The sequence below is a fragment of the Phoenix dactylifera genome, chromosome 4, assembly GCF_051530095.1.
Source record: "Phoenix dactylifera cultivar Ajwa chromosome 4, Ajwa_hap1_PhDact_Kaust_v1.1, whole genome shotgun sequence".
In the NCBI taxonomy this organism is placed as follows: domain Eukaryota; kingdom Viridiplantae; phylum Streptophyta; class Magnoliopsida; order Arecales; family Arecaceae; genus Phoenix; species Phoenix dactylifera.
The window spans coordinates 10,778,210-10,799,551 of NC_143193.1; the positions used below are offsets into that span (position 1 = coordinate 10,778,210).

Consider the following 21,342-nt stretch of genomic DNA (forward strand, 5'->3'; position numbering starts at 1 on the left):
TTGGCGTGGGAAGAACTCTTTCTTCTTTGGCGTGGAGAGGAAGAGGAGAATTAATTCATAACTTCTTCCTTGCTATCCTTTTATAGATTGGGTTTAGGGCTCCTCCTAATCTTATTAGGAGTATGGGACTATAACCCACCCATGGATTAATGCCAAGTGTCCAATCCTTGTGCTCATAGATGTATGACATGTGTCTATTTGATCAATTGATTAATTTTCTAATCACATTAGGATTCCTAATCTCATTAGAAGAATTAACTGATTTGGGAGCATGCATCCTACGACGCCATGTGGACTTTAAAGTCCGCATAGTGTGAACATGACTTAAGTTATATTCATCCTACGACGATATGTGATCTTTAAAATCCGCACAAATCTTGGTTTAATCAAATTGACCCAATCATGAACCCAAATCAATTTGGGTCGAACCCAATTTGATTTGGCTCATTAAATCAGCCCAATAGCAATCCAATTGCAATCAATTCCACTTAATTCTTCTTCCATTAACTCACTAACACTTAGTGGGTTAATTCAATCACCAATCATATTGATGATTGATTTCTATTATGATTCCAAATCATAATTATGATAGTCTGACTAATTAAATCCTCTATGTGTGTGATCCCGTAGGTTCTATTCTGACTGGTAGTGAGACATATTGAGATCTCCATCTCAATATCACTGAAACTCCTTTCAGTGGACTGAAACAATTTCAGTTCTACTCTCAGGGTTCACTGATCACCAAGTAAATGCCTTCGAGTCTCACAATCCACTAGTGACACCTAGCATTATATGGTGGCAACCCAGCAGAATAGAATGTTTGAACCTCTAGGTGCAGTTAGCGTATGATACAGTCCTTCTATCATGGATTCCGACGTGACGGAGGTTATGGATATCTCATCAAACCCCATCGTCCATCATATGTCAAATTTATACGACTTCCAGTTCGAGATATGGAAAACTCTTTTTCCAAAATATCTGCCCAGCAATTTATCGAACTCAGTCTCATAAATCACATACGATCACTCTTAATCTATCAAGGTCGGTAGATCCCATCTAGATGCAACCCTATTCAAAAATGAACTTACTGTAACCAATCCGTACTGCAAGGACCCGAATGGTTGGGGTCCAAGTTCACATGCTCATCAAACTACAGCAACCTCATAGTGAATAGCTGAGGCATCGCAGGTCAAAGGACCAGTCATACAAATGCAGCATAAGTAGTCACTGACAAGTGGATAGACATCCATGTGACTACTATCTTTGGTCATGCTCAGTACTTTGTTCTCTAACAAGTACTTGCATAATCACTTCAGTGTCTCTATACCGTGGACTCGAGACTCGTCCATCTGACTAAGTGATCTGTGCACTAATCTCAGCAGATCGATCACCGTCCCTCGTGATTGATCCATCAATTAGAAGCATTTAGAAATTAATCTCTAATGACACATGCTTCAAATTCTCAACTTCTTTGAGAATATGTGTCATTATCTATTAATTTCTTGGACGATTCATGGACACATATAAAATATGAATGAAAAACAACTTGCCCAATCTTATTTATTAATAAGAGTCAAATTACAAATTTGTGCCCTAGATTACAAATATGCGTCAGCCACGTTGGCTTCTAGGGCATACTTCTAACAATCTCCCACTTGCACTAAAGCCAATCAGACATGTATTTAAGTCCCATTTTTTCAAGATGGACTTCTAATTTCTTCTGACTCAGCTGCTTAGTGAATGGGTCCGCCACGTTATCAGTGGAATCTACTCTCTGCACCTCTACATATTTATTTTCGAGGTAGTCGCGAATTAGATGAAATCGCCGCTCTATGTGCTTGGACTTCTGGTGAGACCTCGGCTCCTTAACCAGTGCTATGGCACAGTTGTTGTCACAGAAAAGGATTATGGCATCTGATGACATGACTCCTAGCTCTTCGACAAACTTCTTGTACCAGAACGCTTCCTTCGCAACATCCGATGCAGCAGTGTACTCTACTTCCATGGTAGAATCTGCAATAATCGGTTGCTTGGAACTCTTCCAATTTACCGATCCTCCATTGCATAAGAATACATATCCTGATGTAGACTTTCTATCATCAGGGTCAGTCATGAAGTCTGAATCAGTATATCCTTCTACCTTTAACTCTGTGCCTCCCCCAAAAACCAAAAACATATCCTTAGTCCTTCTCAAGTACTTAAAGATATTTTTCACAGCTATCCAGTACTTCTCGCCTGGATTCGATTGATATCTGCTCGTGACACTCACAGCATGTGCTATATCAGGTCGAGTACATAGCATGGCATACATGAGGCTCCCTATTGCCGATGCATAAGGGATTCTACTCATGCGCTGAATCTCTTCAGATGTTTTGGGACACATCTTCTTGGAGAGATTTATCCCATGCCTTAGGGGTAACAATCTCCTTTTAGAGTTTTCCATGCTGAACCTCTTCAGCACTTCCTCTATGTACATTTTCTGTGATAGGCCAAGCATCCTCTTAGATCTATCTGTATAGACCTTAATTCCCAAAATATAAGATGCTTCACCTAGGTCTTTCATGGAAAACTTCTTAGATAGCCATAACTTGACCGATGTGAGCATGGGAATATCATTCCCAATTAGGAGTATATCATCCATGTACAATACGAGGAATATTATAGCCCTCCCACTGACCTTTTTGTACACACATGGTTCCTCTTCATTTTTGATGAAATCAAACGATTTGATCATATCATCAAAACGAGTGTTCCAACTCCGAGATGCTTGCTTTAGTCCATAAATGGATCTTTGCAGCTTGCAGACCTTGTGATCACCATCACTAGAAGTGAAATCCTGAGGCTGTTTCATATAGATATCTTCCTCAAGATATCCATTAAGGAATGCAGTTTTCACATTCATCTTTCATATCTCATAATCATGATAAGCTGCAATGGCAAGCAACGTTCGAATGGACTTCAGCATGGCTACCGGTGAAAAGGTATCCTGATAGTCAATGCCTTCGCGCTGACTATAACCTTTTGCTACCAACCATGCCTTACAGGTCTCTACCTTGCCATCCGAACCCATTTTTCTTTTGTAGATCCATTTACACCTAATAGGTACAATACCTTCAGGTGCATCTACTAAGGTCCATACTTGGTTGGAATGCATGGAGTCTCTTTCTGACTTCATTGCATCCATCCATTTTTCAGAGTCGATGTCTAACATCGCTTCATTGTAGGTCTTGGGATCATTACTATGATCTCTTTCTCCCATAAGGAACTCTTCCTCTATGTCCTCTGTAATCATACCTAAGTATCTTTCAGGAGGATGGAAGATCCTACTGGATCTACGAAGTGGACGAGTTCTTCATGTATTGGCTCAATGTGAATAGGTTCACTAGGCTCAATTGCTCATTGCTCTTGAGAGACTTTCTTTTCGAGCTCAATTTTCCTCCCACTGCCTCTATCAAGGATAAACTGTTTTTCCAAGAAGATGGCATGTCGGCTCACAAACACTTAGTAGTCTTTTGGAATGTAAAAATTATATCCTAATGACTCTTTAGGATACCAATGATACGAGCACCAATTGTCCTAGCCTCTAACTTGTTTGCCTATTGTCGTTTGACTTGGGCCGGACATCCCCAAATCTTGAGATAACCAAGATTTGGTTTCTTACCATGCCATATCTCATACGGTGTGGTAGGAACGGACTTAGAGGGAACTCTATTCAATATGTAGATAGCTGTAAGTAGGGCATCTCCCCACAAGAATAAGGATAAGTCAGTGAAGCTCATCATGGACCTGACCATATCTAATAAGATCCGATTCCTTCTTTCTGACACTCCATTGAGTTGAGGTGTTTTAGGAGGTGTCCATTGTGAAACTATATCATTTTGTTTGAGATAATCGCGAAATTCTCCACTAAGGTATTCTCCTCCTCGATCTGATCGAAGAACCTTATGAGTTTTCCTGTATGTTTTTCTACTTCAAATCTAAATTCTTTGAACCTCTCAAATACTTCAGATTTATGTCTCATAAGATAGACATAACCATACCATGAGAAATCATCGGTAAAAGTAATAAAGTAGAAAAATTGACCCCTAGCCTGCACATCGAATGGGCTACATACATCAGTGTGTACTAGGGCAAGTATTTCAGCGGACCTCTCCCCGTGTCCTACAAAGGGTAATTTGGCCATTTTTTCTTAAAGGCAGGATTCATAAATCGGATATGACTCAGAAGTCAATGAACTCAAAAGCCCATGTTTCTCCAATTTGTTAATTCTGTCTTCTCCTATATGGCCAAGTCTGAGGTGCCACAAAAACTTTTGATTTATCTCATCTCTAGATCTTTTAGATCCTATGGTACTCACTGTATGCTCAGATATGTTCACAGATACATTCATATGTAAGTGATAGAGACCGTCAATCATAAAACCACATCCAAACAGTTTATTTCGCAAATAACTGGAAACATAGTCTTTATTGAAATTGAATTCATAATGTTTCTGTGCTAGACAAGATACAGAAATCAGATTTCTGCTAGCACTAGGTACAAAATAACAATCTCTAAGGATCAAACTAAATCCTGACGGTAAATGCAAAGGAAATGTGCCCACAGCAATAGCAGCAACTCTTGCTCCATTGCCAACTCGTAGGGTTACCGCACCTTCCGTAAGCCTTCTACTTTTCTTTAGACCCTACATGGTAGTGCACAAGTGAACACTAGAACCAGAGTCTATAACCCAACTGGAAATAGAAGAAACCGTTAGATTAGTTTCAATAATGAGCATATTAGACATACCTTCAGAAGGTGTGTCACCCTTCTTGCTCTTTATGTTTCCCATGTAGATAGGACAGTTTCTCTTTCAATGGCTGTCTTCATTGCAATGGAAACATTTTTCTTTGGAGTCGGCCTTCTTCTTAGGAACTTCCTTCTTTGGCTTTTTCTCGGTCTTCTGCTTCTTCGTAGGCTTCTTCTTCTTCCCAATAGACTTTCTCTTGGAAGTAGAAGCTAGCTCAGCAGCGAGAACTGTGCCCCTTGAACGTTTCAAGGCTCCCTCAGCTGTCACCAACATATTCAACATTTCATGTTTGGTGCATTCAATTTTATTCATATGGTAGTTTACAATAAACTGCCCATATGAACATGGCAACGATTGTAGGATCAAATCCGTTTGCAAATCCTTGTGCATGGTCATGACAAGCTTCTCAAGCTCCTCAAGATCCTTGATCATGGTCAAACCATGTTCATGGACGGACTGCCCATCACGCATCTTGGCTTTGAAGAGCCGCTTGGACACTTCAAACCTCGCTGCGCGACTCTGTTCACCATACAACTCTTGTAGGTGATCAAGTATGTCCTTAACAGTCTTCATGCTCTCATGCTGGCATTGCAATTCATTGGACATGGATGCCAAAAGGTAACACCTAACCTTATTGTCGTCATCCAACCATTTTGCATGCGTCTCACGCTGCTCATTGGTTGCACGGATTGGTAACACCGGGAGTTCATGGTCAAGAACATAAGCTATTTTTCACAATTCAAGTGATAGTCAACTTTAAAGACCACGCAATAGCACGTATCTGGTAGGATAAGGATTGGTCGGTTTGGGAGTTGAACGATGTTATCGGGATTGGCTGGGAATTCATGGAGTTGGCTGGGAAGAGGAGATTTGAGAGGATGTCTGGGAGATGATCCAAAAGATGAAGCTTGGGGTCCATACTTGGTTGGAATGCATGGAGTCTATTTCTGACTTCATCGCATCCATCCATTTTTCGGAGTCGATGTCTAACATCGCTTCGTTGTAGGTCTTGGGATCATTACTATGATCTCTTTCTCCCATGAGGAACTCTTCCTCTATTTCCTCTGTAAGCATACCTAAGTATCTTTCAGGAGGATGGAAGATCCTACTGGATCTATGAAGTGGACGAGGTTCTTCATGTATTGGCTCAATGTGAATAGGTTCACCAGGCTCAATTGCTCGTTGCTCTTCAGAGACTTTCTCTTCGAGCTCAATTTTTCTCCCACTGCCTCTATCAAGGATAAACTATTTTTCCAAGAAGATGGCATTTCGACTCACAAACACTTTGTGATCTTCTGGGATGTAAAAATTGTATCCTAACGACTCTTTAGGATATCTAATGAAACGAGCACCAATTGTCCTTGACTCTAACTTGTCCGCCTGTTGTCGCTTGACTTGGGCTGGACATCCCAAATCTTGAGATAACCAAGACTTGGTTTCTTACCATGTCATATCTCATACAGTGTGGTAGGAACGGACTTAGAGGGAACTCTATTCAATATATAGATAGCTGTAAGTAGGGCATCTTCCCACATGAATAAAGGTAAGTCAGGGAAGCTCATCATGGACCTGACTATATCCAATAGGATCCGATTCCTCCTTTTTGACACTCCGTTGAGTTGAGGTGTTCCAGGAGGTATCCATTGTAAAACTATACCATTTTGTTTGAGATAATCGTGAAACTCTCCACTAAGGTATTCTTCTCCTCGATCTGATAGAAGAACGTTAATGAGTTTCCCTGTCTGTCTTTCTACTTCAAATCTAAATTCTTTGAACCTCTCAAATGCTTCAAATTTATGTCTCATAAGATAGACATAACCATACCGTGAGAAATCATCGGTAAAAGTAATAAAGTAGAAAAATTGGCCCCTAGCCTGCACATCGAATGGGCCACACACATCAGTGTGTACTAGGGCAAGTATTTTAGTGGACGTCTCCCTATGTCCTACAAAGGATAATTTGGCCATTTTTTCTTGAAGGCAGGATTCACAAATCGGATATGACTCAGAAGTCAATGAACTCAAAAGCTCATGTTTCTCCAATTTGTTAATTCTGTCTTCTCCTATATGACCAAGTCTGAGGTGCCATAAATACTTTTGAATTATCTCATCTCTAGATCTTTTTGATCCTATGGTACTCACTGTATGCTCAGATACGTTCACAGATACATCCATATGTAAGTGATAGAGACCGTCAATCATAAAACCATGTCCAAACAGTTTATTTCACAAATAAATGGAAACGTAGTCTTTATTTAAATTGAATTCATAATGTTCCTGTGGTAGACAAGATACAGAAATCAGATTTCTGCTAGCACTAGGTACAAAATAATAATCTCTAATTATCAAACTAAATTCTAATGGTAAATGCAAAGGGACTGTGCCCACAGCAACAGCAGCAACTCTTGCTCCATTGCCAACCCGTAGGGTTACCGCACCTTCCATAAGCCTTCTACTTTCCTTTAGACCCTGCATGGTAGTGCACAAGTGAACACTAGTACCAGAGTCTATAACCCAACTGGAAATAGAAGAAACCATTAGATTAGTTTCAATAATGAGCATATTAGATATACCTTCAGAAGGCGTATTACCCTTCTTACTCTTTATGTTTTCTATGTAGATAGGACAGTTCCTCTTCCAATGGCCGTCTTCATTGCAATGGAAATATTTTTCGTTGGGTTCGGCCTTTCTGATAGTCAACTTTAAAGACCACGCAATAGCACGTATCTGGTAGAATAGTGATTACGGATATCGATCCACAGAGATTGGGGTACAGTTGTTTTCTTAAAAATAAAAAATATTTAAAAAGAAGAGTTTGTGAAGAAAATTAAACTAAGGAATTTAATTTAAAATGCAATTATAATGTTATCAATTTGAGGAAAACCTAGGGCAAGAAATTCACCACTAACATCGGAACAAGGGTTATTTGCATTTTAATTTATTCTTGGATTAACATGCAAATTGACTACAAGCCCAATAAGCATTCAAATAAATTCTCACAAAAGTAATTTAGGAACATCCATCTTCGGTCGGCATGAAATGTCTACCCTAAACTAATGTGGCAGGACACTGCATCTTTCCTAAGCATGGGTGATCTTCTATTAACTTAGTGATCATGACGAACAATTGTATAAACGTCATATTTAAAATCACAGAAATTAAATATGCGATGAAATAAAATATTCATTAAGAACAAAATAAGGTTTATACAACTCCAAGAATAGAAATCAAAAATACAAAACCTTTATCCCTTTGTTGGGGCTGCATCCAGCCCTAGAGAAGATCAGCCTTCCATGGAGTCGTGGGCGACAGCAGTAGTGGTGGAGAAGGCTTCCATCGCGACCAGCTCTTTTTTCTTTCTTTCTTCGGTGACTCCCATCGAAAACTCCCTCTCAGCACTTCATTATTTTTTATATGGGAAGTTATTCTCGAAATGCCCCAAAGTCTTCTCTCTCTCCTTTTATTCTTGTGGGAACTCCCTGAGAAGAGTTATGTGGAACCCCTCCCGGTGGGGAATAAGGAGGAATGCCCCCCTCTGATCAACGTCTTCCCTTTATATAAGCGGCCCATCTCCCTCTCTCTCTTCCTTGTGGCTGTTCCGAGTGGTGGATAAGCTTGTGGAGGCTTCATCTCTTCCGCAGATGATGGGAGCTACATCTAATCCGGGAGTTGGGAAGAATATATGCTGGGAACTCGGACTCTGTTCGGCAGATGCACTTCTTCAACGTGGAGGCGTCGTGGACGATGCTTACGGCTAGGGGACTCGGAAGATGCGGAGACTTGCGGTTGGCTGAGGGTAATCCGGACTGCTGTGATGCGTGGGAGGAATCTGTCGCGTGTGGAAGCTGGATGATGGAACGACGTCGTGGATGAAACGGTTGGGAGCGAGCTGGGCGATGGGAAGATGAACACGAAATGAGATGAGCGGAGGAAGAAGCGACTGGGTGGTTGTTCGGGATGCCATCCTGGTTTGGATTTGTGAGAGGAAATCTCAGATACAAGTTGATCTAGAACGAGAGGAAGTTTGGGAAGCTTGGGACGTTGGGAGTAATCCGGAACAGGGGATTTGAATTTATCCCGTGGAGATGGAACCAATCCGAACGGGATGAAGAGGAGATCACATACGGCTCTGTTCTTTGGGATAAAGTTGCAGCTGGAACTGGGGAGTTGGAACGGCTACGAGGAAGCGTGGGAATCCGGCTGAGATGCTTGATTTGGCTGAGAAGGATAAGGATGAATGTGGAGAAAACGCTGGGATGAGCTAGCTCTGTTTTGAAGAGAGAAAAAATCGGAAGTTGGGAGGAATTTAAAAGAAGATTTGATGGGATAAGAATTTAAGCTGGTTCGGATTCGTGAAGAGAAGTTGACGATGACGTTGGGAAGAAGAGATTTGCCCGTGGACGATGGGATTCCATTCCGAAGAAGGAAGCTTGGATGCATTCTGTTTTGCTAGGAGAATATTGCGGAAGGGTGGAGCTGGATACGGGACGGACTCGGAATAGGAGAGTTGGAACAGCTGGGAGGAGGGCCAACGCGACTGAGAAGAATACGGAGAGGATGGGATCTGGGACTTAGTTTTGAACGGGAGGAAGAAATCCGAGATGCAGGGGAATTCGGAAGAGATGAAGCCACGGGAGGGATTCACGGAATGGTTGGAAGGCGGAGACTTATCCATGGATGATAATTGATTCAGTGGGAATAGGGAATTCGGAAGATGAAGTTAATCCGGATGCTGATCTCGCGAACGGAAGTGATGCTGCTCAATCGCGGAGTAGCTGGGATTGAGCTTTTTATTCAGCTAGAAACAGGCCAACGGCTCTGTTCCTTGGACGTGGAGGTTCGGTTTTTGGCTGGGAGGAGTAGATGATTTTGTTCGTGGGTCACGAGAAATAGCATGTGAGACTTGTTGGAGCTGTGAATCGGCTGGGATCAATCTAGATACGTGAGAGGAATTACAGAAAACTAGATTGGTTTGGATGATTGCTAATCTACGGTTGTGGTATGGGTTCAAATAGTGCACCGTGGAGAGGATGAAACTAATCTTGAGAGGTTGAACTCAATTGGATGCGGAAGAAACTAAACCACAGTGGATGACTTGGGAATTATTGGACTAGACCTGCAAACATTAAGCTTAATCAATAAATAATTAAATCAACTCGAATTACCTCTTATAATTTATTAAAATGTAATGATGAAGGTAACACATTTTTTTGCTTAAATTTATAAAATATGTGAATTAAAATAATGATAAGTGCTATGAAAAAGAGGATAATTTATGTATTATTTAGCACTTATCACCTTCTTCTTAGGAACTTCCTTCTTCGGCTTTTTCTCGGTCTTCTGCTTCTTCGCAGGCTTCTTCTTCTTTCCAGTAGACTTTCTTTTGAAAGTAGAAGCTAGCTCAGCAGCGAGAACTGTGCCCCTTGAACTTTTCAAGGCTTCCTCAGTTGTCACCAACATATTCAACAATTCAAGTTTGGTGCATTCAATTTTATTCATATGGTAGTTTACAATAAACTGCCCATATGAAGATGGCAACGATTGTAGGATCAAATCCGTTTGCAAATCCTTGTGCATGGTCATGCCAAGCTTCTCAAGCTCCTCAAAATCCTTGATCATGGTCAAACCATGTTCATGGACGGACTGCCCATCACGCATCTTGGCTTTGAAGAACCACTTGGATACTTCAAACCTTGCTGCGCGACTCTGTTCACCATACAACTCTTGTAGGTAATCAAGTATGTCCTTAGCAGTCTTCATGCTCTCATGCTGGCATTGCAATTCGTTGGACATGGATGCCAAAATGTAGCACCTAACCTTATTGTCGTCATCCAACCATTTTGCATGCGTCTCACGCTGCTCATTGGTTGCACAGGTTGGTAACACCGGGAGTTCATGGTTAAGAACATAAGCTATCTTTTCGCAACTCAAGACAATCTTCAAGTTGTGGAGCCAATCTTTATAGTTTGGTCCAGTCAACCTATTGTTATCTAGAATTCGAACTATCGAGTTGGAAGCCACTGACATCTGCAGAGAGTAAAGATTCTAATTAGAAATTTGTATTTGACATTAATTTGTTTTAGGAACTTTTAAAACAAAGTTGGATCAAATCCTCCCACTATTTCTCGGATCTCTCACACTCTCTTGGTAAAGATACGGAAACCTGCGACTTAGGGTTCCGAGTGGGGTGCTGCGGTCCTACCAATCTACATGTCACCTCACCTAACAGTTATTGGAGACACATAGACGATGAGTGTATAACTCTTGTACAATGCTTCGTAAGCATATTGAGCTAACCTGGTCTCCAAGTCATAAGGACCTCACCTAACAGTTATTGGACCTGTTCCTTGGTTAAGTCAGACCCACCGTATATCCTGCGAAAATAAAGCTGTGATTGGGTCCTCATCTAACAGTTATTGGAGCCTAACCCCATCCTTACCCCACAACATCTCATGTTAATAGAGAGGTCCAATCTTCCGATGCAACTAGCCCACTGTATCCAGCCGAGACTAATTAACGCCGAAAAGATCTTAGCAACTCTACTATGGTGGAAGACCAATCGACTTAATATTGGGTAATCAGATCTTAGTGATTCCAACTTTGAGCTTTCCATAGGAGGCAATCGATCAATTGGCAAGGTAAGCAGGTGGGAGGCTCCCCTTACTCAGAGAGTAAGGTTTTAATTAAGTAACCACCTTTGAGCTTTCCTGGACACCAATTAGATCAATTAATCAAATATGGCTAGCTCAATGTATCGTTCACTCTCGATTAATTTAGGGAGATTTTAGGTCTCTTGGGATTTACATTTAATGTAACCATCTACCCCATACCATATGTCATTCGATTTACATCTTATGTAAATGTCACATTGGTTCAGATTTACATCCTATGTAATTATGAAACTCTTTCATATATTATGTGATTACATCTTATGTAAATGACATAATTGTTTCAGTTTACATCTTATGTAAACGTCCTGTTGTTTAAGAGTTTTATTTACATCTCATGCAAATAAATTTTTGTTTAACTAATACATACATCTCATGCATACATTGTTTTAAACATAACCTTAAACAAGTATGAACATTATGATTACCATATGCTTCTCATGTATATTTTCAGATCTAAAATTTTAAACCTATTATGCTATTCTCTGGATTTCAGATCATGCATTACTTGATTTAAAACATTGTAATCTAATTGCAATTCTAAAATAATTTGCAAGATCATAGCAAATAAAAAATCTGCATGCTGAAAATTTCAGCAACCTGAAATTTCAGCATGCAGAAAATCCAGCAAGCATAATTCCTTTAAAAATTAGATTAAAAATATGGTAATCAATCCTTAGGTCCTAATCATACTCCCTAGAACCATGACTCTGATACCACTGATGAGTTACGCCCCGTTCGATGCATGAACGTGCCTCAAATCGTAGAATTCAAAAAATTTTCTGGATCCAAATCCAGAAGATCTTTGAATTCATTAGAGAGGGAAGATTAGGATCTGAGGAAGGTTGATTAAGATTCATAAAACTGAAACTAAAATTAGAAGAAATTATTTTGAAGATCTCATCTTCAAAAATTCTGCAGGTGAAGAACACCGCAGCCTGATGATCTATCTAGGTTCCTGTTTGAGCCACACAATTATCCGGCCTCTACAGGTATCCACACGAGGATCTAATCATCTGAGATAGGGTCTTACTAGAGTGCTAGCTCCTTGCAAAGACCTCTCCTGACTATCATATATATTAGAAGATAAAAATCTGCAACATACCTCCTTAAAGAAGAACCCTTTCTTCTTTGATCTTGCTCGCAACGGAGGAAGAGGAAGGAGGGACCTTTGCTTATGGATCTTCCTTGCCTTGCTGCCATGGAAGAAGAGGATGGAGAAGACCCTCTTGCCGCCGTGGAGAAGGAGGAAGAAGAGGGCTTGGCGTGGGAAGAACTCTTTCTTCCTTGGCGTGGAGAGGAAGAGGAGAATTAATTCATAACTTCTCCCTTGCTACCCTTTTATAGATTGGGTTTAGGGCTCCTCCTAATCTTATTAGGAGTATGGGACTATAACCCACCCTTGGATTAATGCCAAGTGTCCAATCCTTGTGCTTATAGATGTATGACATGTGTCTATTTAATCAATTGATTAATTTTCTAATCATATTAGGATTCCTAATCTCATTAGGAGAATTTATTGATTTGGGAGCATGCATCCTATGACGCCATGTGGACATTAAAGTCCGCATAGTGTGAACATGACTTAAGTCATATTCATCCTACGACGACATGTGATCTTTAAAATCCACACAAATCTTGGTTTAATCAAATTGACCCAATCATGAACCCAAATCAATTTGGGTCGAACCCAATTTGATTTGGCTCATTAAGTAGTCACTGACGAGTGGATAGACATCCATGTGACTACTATCTTTGGTCACGCTCAGTACCTTGTTCTCTAACAAGTACTTGCATACTCACTCCAGTGTCTCTACACCGTGGACTCGAGACTCGTCCATCTGACTAAGTGATCTATGCACTAATCTCAGCGGATCGATCACCATCCCTTGTGATGGATCCATCGATCAGGAGCATTTAGAAATTAATCCCTAATGACACATGCCTCAAATTCTCAACTCCTTTAAAATATGTGTCATCATCTATTAATTTCTTGGACGATTCATGGACACATACAAACATGAATGAAAAATAAATTACCCAATCTTATTTATTAATAAGTGTCAAATTACAAATTTATACCCCAGATTACAAATATGCGTCAGCCACGTTGGCTTCCAGGGCATACTTCTAACAAATTTTGCCCTCACTAGGTAAACAAAGATAGATGGTGAAACTATATTGAACCACTTAACTAACTTCAAAGATCATTTTGAAATTTTTTAAATTCAAAGGTTACTTAGTAAAACTATTCTTAAGTTAAGGAGTTGTTTAAGTAATTTTTTCTATTTTTGTAACTACTTGATATATAGGCTAAGAGTCTTCAAATTATATAATTTTTGGTATGTAAGTAGCTTAGAGGACATAGATCATATCTAACAGTTTGAATCATTGATGAGGGACTTCTATTTTTCAATATAGACCTAACCAAATATGAGTGGAGATCCACTTTAGCGTATCCAAGCTGACCTATTTACAATATAATATTTGAAGTTTATAATATGTGCTCACTTTAGTTCATATAATTATAATTATATCCTAAACTTATATTTTATGTTAACCTTTGTTTTGTCAAATAAATTGATTTATTCATTTTTGGAACATGTTATCCCACGAACCAATCCAAACCAACCTCATGCTAGATGTTTGTTATGGTTTGGTTCTAACATCAAATTGGTTCAATTCTGCCCATAAAAAATAAACATGTATACTGGGATGGCCAATCTAGATTGACACCTAATATGTATCAACCCAACCTATGTGTATCCCAGCCTACCCCACTTGGTTTGTACTTTCATGGACCAAGTGGCCCCTGCTCCATGGAAGAATCAATGCATGGTTGTAGATGAGACCATCGGTGATATTGGCCACAAAAATATTAAGACAACCACAGGAAGTTTTTATAGAGGCACTTATGTAGTGTTAAAATTGTTATCCATATTAAAATAATATTGGACCCATAAATGCTGACGTAGTAATTTTATAATTAATCAAGCCTGCTTCATGTGATAACAAATTTCACAAATTACAACAATCTCTTTCTACCATATCATCGCAAGAGAATTGTTTGTGTACACATGATGGGTGCTCATAGCATTAGTCATATAGAGGTCGATGAAATATATAATTCAAACTTGGCTATCCTAACTCAAACCAAATCCAAAATTTTCAACCAAAATACAATTTGGGATTGATTGAGTTTAAGTAGTCATGACAATGTCGTTTAGGTTACCTACCAAAATTTCAATCATAGGCCATGGCTTAAATTAGACTCGATTTATATAATTTTAGATTGAAGTTTCTAATATAGAAAAATGGATGAGATTTAGATAGCATCAAGTAGAAGAATTTTTTTTGAGCCTCCAACCTAGACTTGACCTCTCATATATTCGTGGTGACATTATCTAATTTAAGCACAACTGAAATACATATATATATTGGCATGGTGTAACCCAAATTATATTGTAGGTTCTAGATTACAGAAAACAAACAAGGCATTCCTAAGCCATAGGGAAGAAGAAATGAGAAACATGATAGCAGCACTAGCCCAAAAAATTTGGAAAACTAAATAGAACCAAGTATAACGTGTTAGTTTCATCACACGGTACTTGAATTAGAAACCAAATTCTATTTTTTTCCCTTGGTAAACAACTAAACTGTACTTTAAAGTGATGCCACAAAATACTCGGTCAATATATGGCAACCAAACCCATCTGAATAGGACAACTCCTTAAAACTCTCTTGACCATTTGTCCCTTCTAGCTATAAATATGGCCGTTCACCCTATCACAAGACGTGCTTTCCCTTGAGGTAATAGAAGAGAAAGGAAAGATGGAGTTATCTAAGAGTTCATTGGTGGTCTTGATTCTAACTTCTATTTGTTATGTTGTGCAATCCACTGAAGTTTCTTATGATGGGCGTGCTTTAAAAATTGATGGCCAGCACCGTGTTATTATCTCAGGTTCTATTCACTACCCACGCAGCACTCCTCAGGTTTGTTCATATTTTTGTTTGTTGAATTGTTTTTCACTAGGATAAAATGTAAAATCTTGTTAAAAAGAATGTTCTAAAGTTATATATTATTGTTTTTTTTTCATATCGGATGATATAAATCTTATGAAATAGAAGGTAAAATGATGGTATAATAATACACAAAGCCATAGAAGAAGTAGCATGGTCACGTGTTTTGCTAACATATGGTGAAATAATAGTTTGATCGTAGAATGTGTTTTATGATTTTTTTTTTTGTGAATATGGTTAAGGGGTGTTTGATGTATTGGTCTCCACTTTTGAGTCTATTACCCATACTCTTATTGAATTTAAACCATTTTTTGAGGATATTAAAGGTTGTTTACATTTTATGTGCATCTATTTACATTATATAGGTGACAAATTCTTATTCAAGTAGTTCTTCCATGGTGTAGATGTGGCCAGATTTGATCCAAAAATCAAAAGCAGGAGGGCTTAATGCAATCGAGACTTATGTTTTCTGGAATGGACACGAGCCTCGACAACGTGAGGTTGTAATTTTATTTCAGATGATGATGCTTGTTGATATGCAATATATAACTATAAATCCTAACATTAGTCTTGTGCTCCATTGTTTTCAGTATAACTTTGAAGGAAACTATGATCTCATTCGGTTCATTAAGGAAATCCAAAATGCGGGATTATATGCCATTCTTCGCATTGGACCTTATGCTTGTGCTGAATGGAACTACGGGTAATTACTAGTTTGCTTTATATATAGACAGAAAAAGTAGTTTATAAATTTACGTATACACTTTTATCTCTTTATTGAACCATGCCAAAATGATTTCAGAGGAATTCCGGCTTGGTTGCGGAAAATTCCGGGGATGCAATTTAGGACCAACAACCAGCAATGGAAAGTAAAAATTCAACTTCAAATATATAATTTAAAATATTGATTTACTCTACATATAGTTAAAAAATGTTATTTTCTATTTCAATATCTTTGCTTATACCTTTCTCTATACTAATAGTACTTGTCTAATATTTTAAAGGATGAGATGCAAAATTTTACTACGTTGATAGTAGATATGGTTAGGAGAGAAAAGCTCCTAGCACCACAAGGAGGACCCATCATATTAACTCAGGTATATAATCTCTTTTTTTTTTCTTTGAAAGTTTTTTCCCCCCTGAATCAAAAGATTTTTTATATTCAATCATATTTCGACATTAAAAGCTAATATATGATATTATGATTGTGCTAGATTGAGAATGAGTATGGCAATATTATGGGTCCTTATGGTGAAGAGGGAAATCAGTATGTTAAGTGGTGCGCAAGTTTTGCACAATCCCTCGAAGTTGGTGTACCATGGATCATGTGTCAGCAAGACAATGCACCTCAACCAATGGTGCACCAGAACAAACTCTTCCTTTTAACATGATACTGTTAACCAAATTAAATTATATTCTAATAAAGACAATTTGTCTTTGTTGTGTTCAACTAGATTAACACTTGCAATGGTTACTATTGCGACCAATTTAAGCCCAACAATCCAAATAGTCCAAAGATGTGGACAGAAAATTGGTCTGGCTGGTGAGTTTTCCTTCTTCTGCCACAGAAATTGATTTGCTATTATTTTGACCTATCTAATTTTTACTTTAAATCAATTCATCAAAATGAACTGTTTCAGGTTCAAAGCTTGGGACAAGCCAGACCCACATAGGGCTGCAGAAGACTTGGCTTTCTCAGTAGCTCGTTTCTTCCAGTTGAAAGGATCTTTGGTGAACTACTACATGGTAAGTTTATTTTTAAACATGAGATTTTGGGTCAGTATTAGTGTATAGTCTTCTTTTTTCGCAAGCTTAACATGTAATTACATGTTACTAGTACCATGGAGGAACCAACTTTGGTCGCACAACGGGAGGTCCATACATCACAACAACTTATGATTATGATGCTCCTCTTGATGAATATGGTATTTGACTTGCATTAACTTTGATAATCTCATTCATTATTTAAACTCTATATCCATGTCACTTTGCTAGACATAAGAAACTCAAGGAATTGTATATGATTTCACCTTAGGAAACAAAAGGCAACCAAAATGGGGTCACTTGAAGGAGCTTCATGCTGCCATTTATATGATGGAGCAAGCCCTCATCCATGGTGATGTCAAGGATGTGGAACTCAGCAAGGGAGTATGGGTATGGTGTTGTTAATCACAGCTTAAAATCCTTCTTCTTGCGTGCGTACATACATATATTTATAAACATTTATATTTATATGCATGTTCATGTGCGAGTACGCAAGCACCTGCATATGTGACGTTCATGTGTACGTTTAACAATATATAACATTGATGATTGCAGGCAACTAAGTACATAGCTAATGGGATCACCCCTGGTTGCTTTATAAGTAATACAAATGAAAATTCTGATGCCACTGTGGACTTTGAAGGGGCAAAATATTTTGTGCCTGCTTGGTCTGTTAGTATTCTTCCTGATTGTAAGCAAGAAGTCCATAACACTGCCAAGGTAAAGTTCTTTTTTGTGTCACCATCCTATGTAGCCATGTAATATAAGCTCTGCATTTTATTAATGACATGTCTCCTTTTCTCCTGCCCTATATAGGTTAATGTCCAAACATCAATCATGGTAAAGAAGCCAAACACAGCTGAGAATGAGCCTAACGATTTGAAATGGTCATGGAGACCTGAGACCTTGAGACATTCTCTCAAAGGTTTGGGAGGTAGCTTCACAGATTATACGCTGTTGGAACAAATCACCACCACTTTGGATGAGAGTGACTACTTGTGGTATATGACAAGGTATATATTCTTCTAATAGGGGGCACAATTTGTTTAAGGAAAAATGAAGGTAACTTGTAAATATCACATGGATGTAGTGTGGATACCAAGCAATATGTTGGTATTACCCAAGAGCATGAAGTGACTCTTCGCGTTAACTCGACAGGCCACATCCTCTACGCCTTTGTGAATGGGCATCTCATAGGTAAACTGAATTCACTTTGTCGTCATAAATTTATAATCTAGACTATGCTTTGAAAAGATAAGAAACCATGGAATATTTGTTCAGAGTGGCCTGCAGTTATTTTAGAGAATCTTGTTTTTATGAATTTCAAATTTTGTGGTTATTAGGATCCGAATATGCTCCAAATGGAAATTTTACCTTCATGTTTGAGCGCAAAGTCATGATTGAACCTGGAGAAAACAAAATATCTTTACTTAGTGCAACTGTCGGACTAAAGGTTCGAAAATCCACAATAAACCCTTCATCTTGTCATTTGGAACTAATGTTTACTTTGTTCTTTTTGGTCACTAATACTACTACATACTTGAAATGTCAAACAGACTTATGGATCATTTTTTGAGCAAATGCCAGCTGGAATTGTTGGTGGACCGGTTCAATTGATTGGAGATGATTTCACAATAGATCTATCAAAGAATGAATGGTCTTACAAAGTAAATACTATACACTATATAATTTTTCCGTTTAAGTACTTGTCTTATTTCCAATATTAAATAACCATCAATGATGTTTTCAGATTGGCCTTGATGGTGAGAAGAAAAAACTCTACCTTGATAATCCTGAAGATAAATGGTATGATGAAAAACTTCCTACCAAGAGACCCTTTACGTGGTACAAGGTAATCTCTGTCATCTTGTGAGATTAGTTTCAAAAGGAAGTCCCCTGCAAATTAAGGTTATGGTTGAGAAATTAGTAGCTTACCATCAGGTAGTATTCTTGGATAAAAGCTTGGTGGTGATGGTTTTCTGATACCAATTTATGATGGAATTTGAACAAACAATACTTGAATAATGGCTTCTTACATAAAACTAGCACTTTAATATATATGAGATAAACTTATTTGATATTTGTTTATCAAGACGAAATTCCAAGCTCCTCTTGGCTTGGATCCTGTGGTCATTGACTTGCTCGGCATGGGGAAAGGTGCTGCTTGGGTGAATGGCAACAGTCTCGGGCGTTATTGGACAAGCTATCTTTCGTCAACTAATGGCGGCTGCCGTGACTACTGCGAGTATAGAGGAAATTACCAATCACAAAAATGCCAAACCGGTTGCGGTGAACCTTCTCAACGATGGTACTAATTTCTCATGTTGCTTGTACCATGTCCATGAAATATTTCATTGAGAACAAGATCATCAGATTAGACAATTTTCTTCCTAAATCTTCTAGGTACCATGTTCCAAGATCATTCCTGAAGGCTGGTGAGCCAAACACATTGATCTTATTCGAGGAAGCTGGTGGTGATCCATCCAAAATAAACTTCCAAACTGTTAGTGTTGGTACCATTTGTGCAACTATTGACCAGGGAAAGACTGTGAGTTTGTCATGCCAAAATGGTCAATCAATCTCAAAGATCGATATTACTAGATTCGGAGAACCTGAAGGGTCTTGTGGACGTTTTGAGAAAAGTGGTTGCGACTCCAATGAAGCTTACTTTGCAATTTCAAATGTAATGTCCGGAAGCATGTTCACCCATCTTGTTGGCGCTTTACTAACTCTTCTTTTTTTTTTTCTTCTTCTTTTAGTTTCTGACTTGGTTAACCTCTTACAGGCTTGTGTTGGAAAGGAGTCATGCTCGATCCAAAATAGCGAGAATTTGCTTGGTGGATGCAAGTCCAATAGCCTCACCTCAAAGAAACTAGTAGTTCAAGCAACTTGTTGAAGCGCTAGTATCAACTCCAACCTTTATGTATTGCAAAATCGAGCTTGCTAGATGGTTTCAAGAATCCCTTAAGCAAGGAATGGGTAGAACAGGCAACCCAGCCAAGTTAAATTTGGAATATCCAGAGCTTGATAATGAGCAGGCTTTTCTATAATAACGGCATATATGGAATAGGCCTAGTCATCAATTTAACAAAATAATGGCCAAGTGTTGTAATTTGTATCCCTGAGAAATTGTCATGGTTGTTCATGTAAAAGACTGAAGATGAATAAAAATAAGTTTGGTTTTGCTTTATCATCCTTGACATCCTTATAGTCATTATTGCGATGCTGTCTTGTTTGCATATAATGAGAAGATGGGATCAGGTTGGGTAATTTGCATATAAAAGACTAGCATCTCTCTGATTCCGATCAAGCTTGGTAGGATTGGAAGTTGCTTTTCCTATCAACCAGGCTAAATCATTTTCCTAATTGTTCTTCGCAGAAAGCTATAATCTTGATCAGTACACTCCAGCTATGGATAGTATATCGATAACTTTTCTTTTTAAGCTTCATCTACTGCTTCAAATTGCATTACTTTCTTTGTAGATAAAAGGATTGAAAAAAGATTATAGAAATGTGAGCACAATTCTTTGTAAGCTCACGAATTATGTTAAGCTATCGTTACAAGTAACTATGCAAGCTAAATCATCAAATCAAAGACTTCTATACATAGTATTGAATTTAAATTTTAAAAATTACACTGCACAAATGAATCATTTTATCTATGGGATTTTTTTATGAACACCATGCAGGAGATTAGAACACAAAAAATATATAAAAATAATCAGAAACAAATTGAAGTATACCTTGAGATCCCTGAAAAGCCATTGTTGATTGCTGTTGTGGGATCCGTTGGGAAGAAGAAGATGCAAGGATAGGTAGATCTTCCTCTTCTTCTCCTCGTTAATATTTGTCTCCTCAATGGGATAGGTGCCCCCAAAATACACAAGATTCAGAATATCATAAGGTTTCATATCAAACAACTATATATGCGAGTGGAGTAGGGACCTAGCCCAAATAATATATTACCAATGAATCTACCCATTATAGAGCCCATCAACCAATGCAGGCCAATACCGATACTCACTATACTATATAACTAAGATAACAAGACCCAAATTGATGATATGAATGCAAATTAATTTTGGGCCCCTTAAATATTCAT

The 21,342-nt window shown here is 38.5% G+C and overlaps 1 protein-coding gene across 1 annotated transcript; it reads left to right on the forward strand.

The window, feature by feature from the left end:
* The first annotated feature begins 15,228 nt into the window (after positions 1 to 15,228).
* Positions 15,229 to 20,430, forward strand: LOC103722591 (beta-galactosidase 13-like). Its single transcript, XM_008813195.6, has 19 exons — positions 15,229 to 15,449; positions 15,881 to 15,976; positions 16,067 to 16,179; positions 16,279 to 16,345; positions 16,481 to 16,573; positions 16,691 to 16,834; positions 16,931 to 17,019; positions 17,117 to 17,222; positions 17,314 to 17,401; positions 17,512 to 17,630; positions 17,796 to 17,960; positions 18,057 to 18,253; positions 18,331 to 18,437; positions 18,584 to 18,693; positions 18,797 to 18,907; positions 18,991 to 19,092; positions 19,334 to 19,548; positions 19,644 to 19,923; positions 20,026 to 20,430. Exons 1-19 carry the CDS (start codon positions 15,288 to 15,290, stop codon positions 20,134 to 20,136), a joined length of 2,475 nt encoding a protein of 824 aa, XP_008811417.2. The 5' UTR covers positions 15,229 to 15,287; the 3' UTR covers positions 20,137 to 20,430.
* The last annotated feature ends 912 nt before the right edge of the window (positions 20,431 to 21,342 follow it).